We start from the raw sequence: 14,160 nt of genomic DNA on the forward strand, positions 1-14,160 counted from the left end.
CCGACATAATTCCTTGAGTCTGGGCTTGGGGGTTTTACAAGATGAGTAAACCATGAAGCCACAGATCATTGCAGCTGCCACACCATTGAGAGTTCCATACTCAGAGGGTTTGATGCTAGAAATTGACCTGGAAAGCCATGCAGAAATATTACAATATTACACTTACAACAGTTAAACTATGAAGCCTCAATGAACTGTCCATCTGCCCCTGAGGTCTTCTCCAAGTATTTCATGCTTGAGAAGGGCCAGGCCTAATTCTCTTCTGCTAGTCTCTATGGAACTGGTCCAGAAGGCTGGGCTGTGGCCCATAGACCATTCATAGCTTTCTAGGATGATCACTGGAACAAATATCTAGCAGAGGTGAAGATTCAGTCAGTACCCTCTGAATTAGGAAATGAAAATATGTGAGGAGAGGGTGATGAGAAGAACTGCTGTGGGCAGCTGCTATCCCTCAAGACCATCATTAGTAAATCCATCCTCCTCTCCACACTGTACCCCTCAACTCTAAATTTCACAAAGTCAGGAAGAGAATTTCTCTATTTCCCCCATTTTTTCATATTGACTACAAAGTCATGCATATAAGAATGACAGTTAAATAGATATTCAGATATATAGTTATAAGAGTAATTTCTAGTTCTGTGGTTCAAATTTGAATGAGAAACAATTAGAGACATACCCCAAAAAAATATTTAATCTGGGTACTCCCAGAGGAGTTAAGTTAATAAATAAAAATAACCTTGTGTATACAATGTAAATCAGGGCCATTTGTGTCACTGCTGGAATTCACATAAAGAGGTATAGAAATAAGGAGGAATAAAACAGCCATGCTGGATGAAGACTAAGTGCCTGGCTCAGGATTGATGAATTCATATACACTTGTGCATAGTTTTGGGCAAAGTCCCTAAAGACACAATTCCAAATATTAAACTCTCAAAAGATCAAATCCCCAAAGTCTAATATCCTGAAAAATCAAAATCCCAAGAACATATTCTGGAAAATATTTAAAAATTCTTTATAAGTCATGTGTGCACATTTTTAAAAGGAGATTATTTGAGAAACAGAACACTTCATAACCTCTTCACATATTAAGATATGCAATGATCTCATACATATTTTTGTAAGCATGAACATTGAGGCATATGTACAACAGTTGGACAGGTTTAACAGTGATGGGAAGATGAAATATAGATAGGTCCTGGTCGACCTGCTATAGCTATTTTCTCCCGCCAACGCAGATTGGATGGTGCCAGCCACAATGGACCTTACCCATCTAGGCCACTCATAGTCATACACTCATGTCTCTAGAAACCCTCACAGACTCAAAAATAATGCTTTAACATGTTTCTGGGTTTTCATTTCAACTAAAATGACACAAGAATCCTGCCTACAACCCAAACACTAAGGCTTTCCCCACAGTTTGATTTTTCCCTTCTTCTTGTATAGCCTCCCCTCCACTGCTCACAGAGGGAATTGCAGCTTTCAGAATTTCAGCTTCCAGGATTCCACCCACATTCAGGGTTTAATCTTTTGAGATTGTGATTACAGGATTTTAGACTTCAGAGATTTTAATCATTTAGGTTTTCCACTTTGAGGATTATGGTGTTTGAGATTATGACATTTGGGATTGTGTCTTTCCAGATTATGTTTGGCAATTGTCACACAAATTCATATGTGCAGACATACTTATGTACACATATAATAGCAAATATAATTAAATGTAAATACATAAACACTTTCCCAGTTACTCTGTTAAAAGCATCAGAAGAAGGACACATTTATATAAAAAAGGTTAAAGGAATTTATAAACAGAGTTTCTCCTTATGCTCCTAATGCTAAGGAGCAAGAGAGGCAGATTAGTATTAGGTCCATGTTACTCCAACATCAGTGCTCATTTCTCTGCACCAACTACCATGGAGGAGGCAGCAGCCTGATTCTGAAGATTCTGGGGGCAGAAGGGGCAGCTCAGGAAGTACTGAGCTGCAATAGGAGCCTGAGTTATCTTAAGCTAAACCCTGGAGACCAAGAAATATAATTTGACATTCTGAATCCATGCAGCCATAAATGAGGCAGGAGAGGGTCACAATGATGGATAATTTGCTGAACCACTTCATGCCCAGCATGCTACTGAAGAGAACATGAAAAAAATTAGATTGTTGAATGCTTGCACTTGGAAAACAGAATTGTGCATGAGGATATCACCACATAGTGGCCGGTATCAATTTAACTAATTTCTATGAGGTTCAATTTCTTTTGAAATATATACATAAATATAAGTATGAACATATATAAGTATGAACATAAATAAACACAACAAAACTTACCTGAAGTAATATTGTAGGAATTAAATAATAGAATATTTGTAATAACTTCTGCTATTTCTTGGCAAATAAGCACTGACACAGAGTTGTACCTATTATTTTTTTCGTGATTTCTCTGATTTGAAATAAATATTTTAAAAAATGAATATTTACTTTTAGTTTTTTTCATGCTTTAAGGTTACTAATTTTGTTTAATGAAATAGAATAATTTGTGTAAGAGTCACAGCCCTTAATATTTGTTACCAAATTATAAAATAAATATTATATCACTGTAAAATATCTTTTTAATTAACATATTCAGAGCCATATAATCTGATTTTATAATTGTAATAATATCTTTAATACCAATCAATATGGTAGATAAAGGCTACATTAGTTTTCTATTGCTGTATAAAACGCTACCCCAAACTGAAGGACACAGGAGGTTTTGGTTAGCTCACAGAGTCTGTCCCTCAGAAGTGTTGGCAGCAGTTTAGAAGGGTTCTCTCTTTCAGAACCTCAGCAGTGTGCAGTGAAGGTGTCCACTGGGCCACATTTTCATTTGGAGGTTAAAGGAGAAAAGGGTCTGGTTCCAAGATAACTCAGGTTAGTGGTAGAATACAGTGCCTTGCACTTGTAGATCAGAGGCCCTCAGCTTCTGAAGACTGTCCAAATTTCCTGGTCCATGCACTTCTCCAGGGGTAGTGCACAGGATGGCTGCTGCTTCTTCAAGGCCAGCAGGAGAAAGGGAGCTACTGCTCCAGTAACACGGTGTCAGATCGTAGGGCACAGTCACAGTGCTGGCATCTCTTCACCTTGGCCACATACTGTTAGTTACGAGGAATTGAGTAGTTCTGTCCACGCTTGGGGTGGGGAGGGAATGCACAGAGGCAGGAACATCAGTGGACAGGAGTCACTGGGGGAAGAGGGGAGCTTCAACACACAGGGATTTGGAGACAGATGGGGAAATGGTGCCCTAGCCACATCTTAGATCCATCTGCCAATGGGAATGGCCAGAAGATACTGCTCAGGTCCCAGAGCAATAGTTATCGAAACTTCAGAGTGAGGCAGAAAGCATGTGGATCCCCTTTTGAGATCACTTTGCCCAGAAGCCTGAAAATGACCCTAGAATTTTATTTAGATCCCCTGCAGAGGTAATCTCCCTGTAAGCAAGAGTGTCACAGTGCAGGGTCTGTTACAGCAAACCTCAGGAGTGCCCTGCCAGCAACCCACTGCCCTGAAGACAGAACACAGCAGCCAAGACAGGAGCAAAAGCAACAGCAGCAATAGCAGGATCCACATGTCTCTAGGCACTTGGAGGAACACCTGGGGAGGAACACCTGGGGAAGCCCTGCTCAGCTCCAACAGGTTGCCCTGCACAGCCCCCAGAAGTCCTGGCTGTGAAACACCTGGGACACTACTCCACCCAGCTTTCCAATCTCTCCCTCCAACACAGAAAACATGTCCAGATCCTGATAGGCAGCTCGTGTTGACTCACCTGGGTGCTGTTCTTTCTGCCCCTGACTGTGCCTTTCCCTTCTTGATAGGCCAAGTTCTCATGCTAAGAGGTCCTCCTAGCCATGTGACTGCCGGGAGGTCTTATTGTTAGGAAAGCTTGAAGACATTTCTCTGGCAGGTCTCAGTACTCAGTGCTTTTCACTTTCTAGCTCTTTCCCCTTGGGCTTCCCCTACCCCTCCAGATTCATAAAGTTTCAGAAGCCTTTTTTCAGGGCCCCAGTGAGTGCTGAACCATCCAGCAACTAGTGCACCTCTCCTGAGGAAAGCAGAATGGGGAGGAGGCATTTCCTCATGGTTTAACTTCTTATTTATTTATGTGCTTATATTTTTATTGGTTCTTTTTAGTTTTTTTTTGTAACTTTAGGATTCATTTTGATCTAATTATGAAAGTATGGAGTATAATTTGCTCTAATTTAGTCCCCAGTACTTCTCCTCTCCTTCCCCACTGCCCTCTGTCTCTTCCCTTTCCTCTACTGATCTATTTACTTTTTTGTTTTATTTTAATGTCTTAATCATGATGGTGAGATTCACTGTGGCATATTCATATATGTCCTTAGGAAGGTTGGGTCAGATTTATTCCTCTGTTCCTTCCTTACCCGGATCCTTTTCCCTCCCTGTCAATCCTCTTCCACTGATATCTTCTGTTTTGATGGAACATTTTCTCTCTCTGTCTCTGTCTCTCTCTTTCTCTCCCACTAATTTTGCACTATCACAAAAAACATTCAACCTTTGACTTTTTGAGTCTGGCCTATTTCACATAGTATGATAGCTACCCATTCTATCCACTTATCAGTAAACGACATAATGCCATTCTTCTTATGGATGGTTAATACTCCATTGTGTATATATAACATTTTCTTTATCCAATTATCTGTTGAAGGGTACCTAGGTTTGTTCCATAGCCTGGCAATTGTGAATTGTGCAGGTATAAGCACTGATGTGGCTATATCCCTACAGTATGCCTATTTTAATTCTTTTGGACAGATAACTGAAGAGTGGGATGGCTGGAACATATTTGGTGGTTCCATTCTTAGATTTTTGTTTGTTTATTTTCAGTACCAGGGATTGAACTCAGGGGTAATTAGATCTAGACACATCCCCAGGCCTTTTTATTTTATTTTATTTTTTAATTTTTATTTTGAGACAGGGTCTCTCTAAGTTGCTTAGAGTCTCACTACATTGCAGAGACCAGCCTTGAACTTGCAATCCTCCTGCTTCAGGCTCCTGAGTTGCCGGGATTACAGGAGAGTACCATCACACTCAATGCATAGAAAATATTTTCATAGTATACAGAATTGTGGACTAATCCTTATTTGACTTTTCCTTTTATTTTTTTTAAGACATCAATTTCATTATTTCTAATTAGAGGTTGTGTTAGTTACCTTTATATCACTATAACAAAATGACTGAAATAATTAACTTATAAAGAGAAAATGTTTATTGTGATTCATAGAGTTAAAGTTTCAGTTCATGATTAGGCAGGCCCATTGCTTTTAGGCTTCTGGTGAGAATTAGGATGGCAATGGTGGAAAGTGGCATGAAAGAGCAGAGCAAACGTACTTACCTTATAGCCAGAAAGCCAAAAAAGAGGAAGAGGAAGGGGCCAGGGCCCTCAGTGCCCTTTGAAGGCAGGACCCCAGTGTCTCGTGGATGTCCACCTTCTAAAAGTTCAGTAATCTCCCAATAGCACTACCCTGGAGACGAAGTCTTTCATTCATGGGCCTTTTGGGGGATAATCTATTGATTTTTTGTGTTGTTTCCTAGGGCTACAGTCAAATTTTTCTCAGAACCTTTACTATGATGTTCTTGATGGTAGCTTTCTTTGTATTTATTCTTCTTAAAGTTGTCTTTCACTAACCTAGGACTGTTTTATTTGAGGGCAGGGGGGACAGCTAATATCTCTTTAAATATATTTTGAAATATTTACTTTTCCTCTTCTTCCTTGAATAATGTGTGTTATTCCTTTGATATTGTCCCTTTTGTATTTTTTTCTTTCATAATCTAAGTATATAGTTTTTGGGCCAGAGAATATTTATTGATTTACCTTTAAGTTGACTTACTCTTTCTTCTGCCATCTTTAATCTTCTATTAAATCTGTTCAGTGATTTTAAAAGTTTTATTTATTATTTTTATAGTTTTCTAATTTTGTCTCAGTAGATATTTGATATCCATAAATTCATCACTGGATCAGGATCTCAAATCACTATTCTAAGCTTAATTCAGGTTGGAATGTCTAGAAGAATAGGTTGGGATATCTGGAAAGGTGAGCAGAAGGAGGAGGTAAAGAAAGAGAAGTCAGTGTGAGCCACCTTCTCACAAAACATCCTTCAAACCACCAGGATACCTGAAAATAAATCCACGTATCCATATGACAAAATAGCTTGAATAAGGAAAATTTAGAAGCAAATACAAATGAACAACAATATATGCCATGTAAGTGCATCTAGTATTACTGATATATCTAGCATAGTAACACTAATCAAGAGTAGTAGTGGATTCAAGCTGGGCACAAAGGCTGATGCCCTTAATTTCAGCTACTTGAGAGGCTGATGCAGAAAATTAAAGTTAAAAGGTCTAGGGATGTAGCTCAGTGGTAAAGTGCCCCTTTAGTGACTGCACTTTTTAACTCTCTATTCTTAGTGCCCCCTCAGTATTAAAGAAAAAAAATAGTGAATTCAATGTGTATAATTTACCAACTATAAAACTACAGACAGAATAATGGTTCTACAAAAAAAAAAATAGCCTTATCCTAAACCTAAGAGCCTGTAATAATGTTAAGTTCCATGGCAAAAGGGAATTCAGATTCACATAAATTTCAATTGCAGTTCAAATAAAAGTAATCAACATTAATATAGGGACATATCTTGGTTTATCGAAATAACTCAAATGCAATCACAGGATTCTTAAAAATGGAAGAGGAAGAGAGAATTGGAGAATCACAGGAAAAGGTGACTATGGTAAAAAGGCAGACGTATCATTGCTGATTTTGAAGACCAGTGGGCTTCTTGTGGCCAGAAAAAACAAGGAAATGTTTTCTTTTAGAGTTTCTCAAAAGACATGCAACCATCTCAATACATTGTTTTCAACACTGTAAGATGAATAGTGGGCTTGTAAACTGCAATAAATCATCTGTTTCTACTGTTTAAAGTCAGGAATTTAGGGGAATTTTTTTAGAGTGGCTACTTCATACAAATATACTCAGCATCCAAAAAAATGTATATTTGTTTTCTTAAGTACATATAAGAATTTTAATCTATTATTGGGAAAATTTTTAAAACTACATTAATAAGGAGATGTATTACATTTATAATATTTGTAGAATAAATATTCAATTTTACAAAAGTGTCACATATTTCTATTTTAACATATTGATTCAATGAAATCAAATAATCCAACTTGTTTGTGTGTGTGTGTGTGTGTGTGTGTGTATGTGTTAGTTATAAAACATAACTTCTAAAACTTTTATGTCAGTGCAAAATACTGAAAATGGTTAACAAAATTTTAGAAACAAAATTGTAGGACTTAAACACCAATGTCAATAATCTAGAAAGTCTTAGTTGTATTAGAATAGTATTGGTGAAAGTATACATAAAGACTAACTAAAGAATATTGGGAAAACAAAACTATTCTTAGGCTTCTGAGAATGCTGTCCCAACTGATGTTGTGGGATTTGTCTAGAGCTGAATATCCTGTGGGTCCAAAATCCACAAGCTATTAAAACCCCAGTGACATTCCATCTCAAGAGAAATTACTTATTATGTTGACTTTTATCCCCTATGACGGAATGGGAATGGAGGGGCCCATCTAACCTAAATGACCTGGGAATATGAGCAAATGCATAAATGTTTTCATTTACTTTTTACGACAACATTTCCTAGTTTAAAATCGTACTCAGTTTCTTCTAAATAGATAGTTCCTACAAACCCTGTTCACCAAGCGACAGAACTCAAAGTCTGGTGAGTTAAAAAGTGCAGTCACTTAGTGAAGAGAAAGGCCTTCACTGGCTCTGTCATTTCATCAAACAATGCAGACTCCCTTTACTCAGGGTCCAAGCATGGGCTGAGCCCTGAAGGACCTGGCCCTGACAGAAAAGGATTCTTCTGGCACCAATGATTCTATGACAAGGAGTTAGAGCCTGAGGAGACTATTGGCTTCAAGTACAGACCAGCAAATATAGCTGGTCTCTACTTAGAGCCAGGAATAGATGAATCCAGGACTTCAGAAGAAAAGGGCTCTCTGGGCAAAAGAAATGAAGTTTTCACTAAAGCAGCAGATCTGAGTTTGGATGTTTTATTTTAGCCTCCCTTTTTAGTAGTAATGATCATTGAGTTTTCTTCTCCTTCAGTGTTGTCCTGAGGTGGAGTGTATGTGTGCAGCAATTCTGTGCTATAAGTGGCATTCTCTCCAAAATTCCTCAGATGCTTGTAGATTTCTCTGTCCACCTGCTTTTCAGGCCACAGGAGACCACATGAGCATCATTTTAGATAGGATTTCATGGGGACTCTGTTGCTGTACATTCTCCATAGAAGCTCAGTCTCTAGAGGAGTTTAGTTTGCATCAGTTCTGAAGATGGAACTTATAGCAGGCATTTATACAGGGAGCTGTCTTGGACAATGGAAACTAGTTACTTTTCTCCTAGGTAGATATAGTGGTTTTGCTTGGGCTGACTGAGGACTCTGAAATTCAAAACTAAGCGAGAAACGTCCTTCTGTAAAGCTTTGACTGGATGGGAGGGGTGGGGGGACTTAGAAGAGTTGAGAAGTGTCACAAAATCCTATATGGTTTCTCCCATCTCTTCTTGTATATAGGACAATGGAGTCCTGACAAACACACTCATGCAAGTTGTGACTTGTGACGGTCGTGCAAAGTCCACTTCCTATGCTTAAAAGCTTTTGAATGATTTTGCAAAAAATTTTTTTTGGTGTGTGTAAGGTAAAACTAAAACTTCTTCAAAACTCATGTAAGGATGGCATATATGCTTCGGGGCCTCTCCAGTGCCATACCTACTGGTGTCTTTGTATCCATTTCCCTTCCCTTCTCATTTCAAAGTACTTTATAAAACAGATCACAGGAGTGGAGTTAAAGTGTGAAGGGTATTTTCAATGTAAACACCACCCCAAATGTACTATTTTCTACACAGATGGAGCTTTTCACATAGAGTCCAAACACTGGCATACCGAAAAGAAAGGAACACTTTGAGGAAAAGAAAACTTTTTTTTTTTTTTTTTTTTGCAAAACTTCTTAGTATATCTTTGTTTTAATTCCAGTGCAGTAGAGTCGGCTGTGTTTGATTTTGCCTATGACACATTGCACTATTTGTTTTCTGTTTTGGAGGCATTGTGAGACTCACTGATCATCACTGATCTATAAAGCTATCTCCCCAACTAGCAAAGGGAACAGAGATCCTCTAAGGCGTCCAATATTGCCTGTGAAGTCTTAAATCATACTCTGAGCTCACTGTTTGTTGAGAAGGGGGAATGTTGTTCCCTTGTCCCTGAATGTTCTTTGGTAGATGGCATCTCAATAAATACACCTCCAAATTTGAACCATATTTCAATCATTGAAATAAAAGTTCCCACATCACCCCAGCCCTGAAATGTGCCCCCTTTTCTTCTCTTTTTGTTATTTTTTCCTCCTGCTTTATCCAAAGTCTTCAATTTATTTCCATCAAATTCATTGCCTAAAACATAAAATTTACTCTATGAAAGTCAGCAGTTCCTCATTCTTTACAGTATAACTTCATCATATGTAACAGTTTTACTCCTTTATTATTCTCTTCCATGTCCTCCTCTTCTAATCTCTTTTGCCTTTTTCTTCAAAATTGATTTTTTTCCCCTATGAATGAGGGCACAATTTAAATAATCCACAATGGAAAAGAAAGTTATTGATGTGTAATCATAAGAAATTATTGGCCTCCAAAAGAGCTATACCTCGGGTTTATTAGAATATATATATATATGTATGTGTATGTATATGTATGAATGTCAATGTACAAGACTAGTCACTCCCACAGGTGCCAGCTCATCATCCCTGGGAGAGGACATGTTTTTAATGTAGGAACCCTGAATGTGATAGTTGCAGTAACCAACTATTTTCAGCTCCACAGTAGAATTGGCAGATTTCATAATTCACACTGACAGCTGGTTTGTCCTTAGGGCTGAAGAACCAGTGGATCCCAGACTGAAGAGAGAGACCATGTATAACTCAAGTTGTTACAACCCAAGTTCCTTCATCCTTCTTGGAATACCTGGCCTGGAGCACTTCCACCTCTGGATTGGGATTCCCTTCTGTGTCATCTACCTTGTGGCCATTGTGGGCAACTGCATCCTGCTCTACCTCATTGCAGTTGAGCGCAGCCTCCATGAGCCCATGTTCTTCTTCCTGTCCATGCTGGCCAGCACGGATCTCATCTTGTCCACGGCCACAGTGCCCAAACTGCTCAGTAACCTCTGGCTTGGCTCCCAAGAAATAACCTTCTCTGGTTGTCTCACACAGATGTTTTTCCTGCACTTCAGCTTTGCAGTGGACTCAGCTGTCCTATTGGCCATGGCATTTGATCGCTATGTGGCCATCTGCTTGCCCTTGAGATACAACACCGTCTTGACCCCACAGGTGATCATCAAGCTTATGGTGAGCATTGTTGTGAGGAGCTTTTCCGTCATCCTGCCAGATGTGTTTCTTCTAAAACGCTTACCATTTTGCAGGACCCGCATCATCCCACATACATACTGTGAGCACATAGGTGTTGCTCGGCTTTCCTCTGCTGACATCTCTGTCAACATTTGGTATGGATTTTCTGTACCTCTCATGACTGTCATCTCAGATGTCATCCTTATTGCTGTGTCCTATGTCTTCATCCTCCGTGCTGTCTTTCAACTCTCGTCCCTGGGTGCCCGCCAAAAGGCCCTGAGCACCTGTGGCTCCCATGTCTGTGTTATCCTCATGTTTTACACACCTGCCTTCTTCTCTATCCTTGCTCATCGCTTTGGGCACGGTGTCCCTCGGAATGTCCTTATCCTATTTGCCAACTTCTATGTGGCCATCCCTCCTGCCCTAAATCCTGTTGTTTATGGCGTGAAGACCAAGCAGATCCAGGAGAAATTTATTTTTCTCTTCACTTGGAAGAGGCCACAGTGAGTGGACACCAAAGGAGAAATTTAGATTAATTGATTTTTTGAAATTTTACGTAACATAGAAAGACACAAAATGAGGATATACCGCTTAAAAATTTAAAATTTAAGCATTCTACCCTTGTAAAGAATATAAGGAAGTGGAAAAGTAGAGAAGACAAGCCATTTAAATTTCTGAAACATGAACTGTTTTCTTTAATACCTTGCCTGTGTGTGTGTGTGTGTGTGTGTGTGTGTGTGTGTAAAAGTTGATGCTGGATGCAGCAGAGCCAAACTAAGGTTCATATTATTCTTGTTGCTAATTTTGAAGATATTTGAAGAATAGATATTTCCCCAGATGCAACTCATCCTGTGGTTTTGAAATAAAAGCCAAAGTCTTCTGCCTTCCTTTGTCAGGTAGTTATCAACATTCTCTGCTATAATCAAACACTATGTTTCAAACTTTGGTCCAGATAACATACATTATTATTGCTTTTTCTTAAATTCTCTACTTGCTTTATTTTTTCCTCCCCATCTGGGAAAGCTTAGAGGTACATATTTTTGTACCCATTTTTCTTACTTAAATGCACAAAGAAATCCAAAACTTTTAAAAAATATCCCTTAGATTTTATTTTATGGTTTAAGATTAATAATTAAAAATATGTTTGAGAGAGTAATATTATTTAATTTGTTTTTGAATAAGGAGTCACAGACTTAACAAAATTGTAGAAAGATGCTTAAAGGAGGATCCAAGCACAGAATACAGATTTATATGATTGTGAATTCTGAACTCTTCATCTAATTACTTCTTGGGATTCTACTCACACTAGTGCCTTACAAACTCTCCCATGCCGAGTCCGGCTGGGCAAAATAACCGGGAGGTGACAGGCAACTTGAAGGTTGAAGCGGGAACTGCTTTATTGCGGGGAAACTCAGCGGGAACTGAGCGGGAACTCAAGGTAGCAGGCACCCAAGGTAGCGGGAACCGCCTTATTTCAATACAGCAGAGGTATATATACCTAACTCATTACACACAGCTTGACTGAATTAGCATCATCCAGTTACAGCAATCAGCCAATAAGGAATCTCTACCATCTTAATGGCTTGGTGGCGTTGCCTCACTAACCACTCCTCCTGGCAAACTGCCAGGAGCCATCTTGACTTGATTTGCGGTCCCCAACACTCCTAGATTATTTTCTCCAAAAATGATCTGGAAACTCACTCCGTGTCTCTGTACCAAGTGTTCTTTCCCATCTTCCTTCATGATAAATTGCACTATTAAAAATAGGAATGCTACTGCCTTAGAACTGTGACTTGCCTTTATCTCTCTTATGATGCCATCGGACAAAATTAACTCAACATACCTGATATACAATCAGAGACATGATAAGTTGTGGTATAAAAGTGTATTAAGAATTGTAATGCAAAATAATAAGAATAATAAATTGAACAATTGAGTCTGAAGTTTCTATTATTCATTCCGGTGAATATAAACATCACTTTCTGACCTTTAGTATGACATGGAGTTTGACAGAGCTTTAGTGTATTACCTATCTCTCTGAGAGTATTTCAAAGTCTTTTTGAAGGATTTCCAACCTGTTCCTTCTAATGCACTCTATGAAAGCCATAATGAGCATTTTATAAGTTACGTGTGATTGGGTCACCATTACCTTGAAATTTTTCAGTGATTCCAGGTCCTCAGGACTGTGCTTGCATATTGTCCTCCTTTAAGATGATTGCAGGACAAGGAAAACTTAGATGAAAAGAGCAGCTCTCATAAAACTCCAAGTGTTACATTTTAGTTACATTTACTTATACTTAATTTATGTTTATTTACAATTTATAGCAGTTCCTTGCATCTTTGAGAAAGTAATTCCAGAAATAATCTTTTTATATTGCTATACCCAGTGTCTTGTGATTATACTTAATATAAAATTGGTATAAATTTCCAATGGGGTTGGGTGGAAGCCATCAATATTCCTCTTGGGAAACTGTCTTAGGATAAGACCATGTAGAACCCAAATCTCCACTCAAAATAAAGGCATGTTTTAAATCATAATAAATATATATTTAAAAATTGAAGGAAATAATGAGTAAAATTGGCATTCTGACATAAAGATCCTATTTGTATGTGTGTATTGAGATATATTTTTTCTATCTGAAATGTTGGTGAAGTGGCTCAGAAGAGGCTCATATAGGAACTTTAATTTTGGCATTATTGAAAACTATCACTTATTTTCTTATATGTTTTTCTATCCAATACCTGTTTCATATATTTCCTGAAGGCTGAAACATAGTCTTTTGTATTGTTTTACACTCTGCCCAATGAAAATACCTAATGCCCCTCATGTTTTTAATGTTTTTCAAGTATATTCAAACATCAACAAAAATCTTTTCTCTCAACTATTGTTCATGGCCTTTTAAATAACTGTTGATAGCTAGCATAGATTTCACAGTACATTATTTTAGCCATTGTTTTATGTCCTAAACTCACCGTCTCTCTTATATACTCAGCTGAAAAATATATTCAGGGTATCTTGGTGGAGTTAGTATTTTGAAGAAGTTGCTGAAAATGTCCCCAAAGGCTAGAATGATACAATTGTTGATAATTGAATTAAGACCACATACCCACCATTACTTGCCTAGTTTCAGCTTCACAAATATGTACAATTTCTAGTCACTGTTATTGGCTTGGTGCCTCTTATTTAGGCTTCAATTAAAAGTCCTTCCTTGCTGGGCATGGTGGCTCATGTCTGTAATCCCAGTGGCTTGGGAGGCTGAGGCAGGAGGATTGTGAGTTCAAAGCCAGCCTCAGCAAAAGTGAGGTGCTAAGCAACTCAGTGAGACCCTGTCTCTAAATACAATCCAAAATAGGGCAGGGGATGTGGCTCAGCGGTTGAGTGCCCCTGAGTTCAATATCCTGTACAAAAAAAAAGAAAAAAGAAAGGGAGAGAAAAATCTTTCCTTGAATACTGTACACTATAATAGTATCTCTTATATACATTCCCATCGCACATGCACTTTTAATTTTAGGACTATCAAAGTCCTGATGTGATGTTTACTTTTGTATTTAGTGTTTAATGTCTGATCTCCATTAGTCCTGAGGACCAAATTAGCACCTGCCTTGTTTACTATTGTATTCCTATTGAATGCAATTGTAGTAGCACATAATAGATGCTCAATAAGTGGGTTAAAACAAACGAGTTTTAGCCTGGATTTATAATTCAACATAAAGA

The 14,160-nt window shown here is 38.3% G+C and overlaps 1 protein-coding gene across 1 annotated transcript; it reads left to right on the forward strand.

Moving 5' to 3' along the window:
* Positions 1-9,877: 9,877 nt before the first annotated feature.
* On the forward strand, positions 9,878-10,952 carry LOC308642112 (olfactory receptor 52H1-like; the record flags this gene model as incomplete). Its single annotated transcript, XM_081280710.1, has 1 exon — positions 9,878-10,952. The coding sequence occupies exon 1, from the start codon at positions 10,011-10,013 to the stop codon at positions 10,950-10,952; it is 942 nt and encodes a 313-aa protein (XP_081136836.1). The 5' UTR covers positions 9,878-10,010.
* Positions 10,953-14,160: the final 3,208 nt, after the last annotated feature.

Source organism: Spermophilus citellus, assembly GCF_964194105.1.
Source record: "Spermophilus citellus genome assembly, chromosome: 2".
NCBI classification, from domain to species: domain Eukaryota; kingdom Metazoa; phylum Chordata; class Mammalia; order Rodentia; family Sciuridae; genus Spermophilus; species Spermophilus citellus.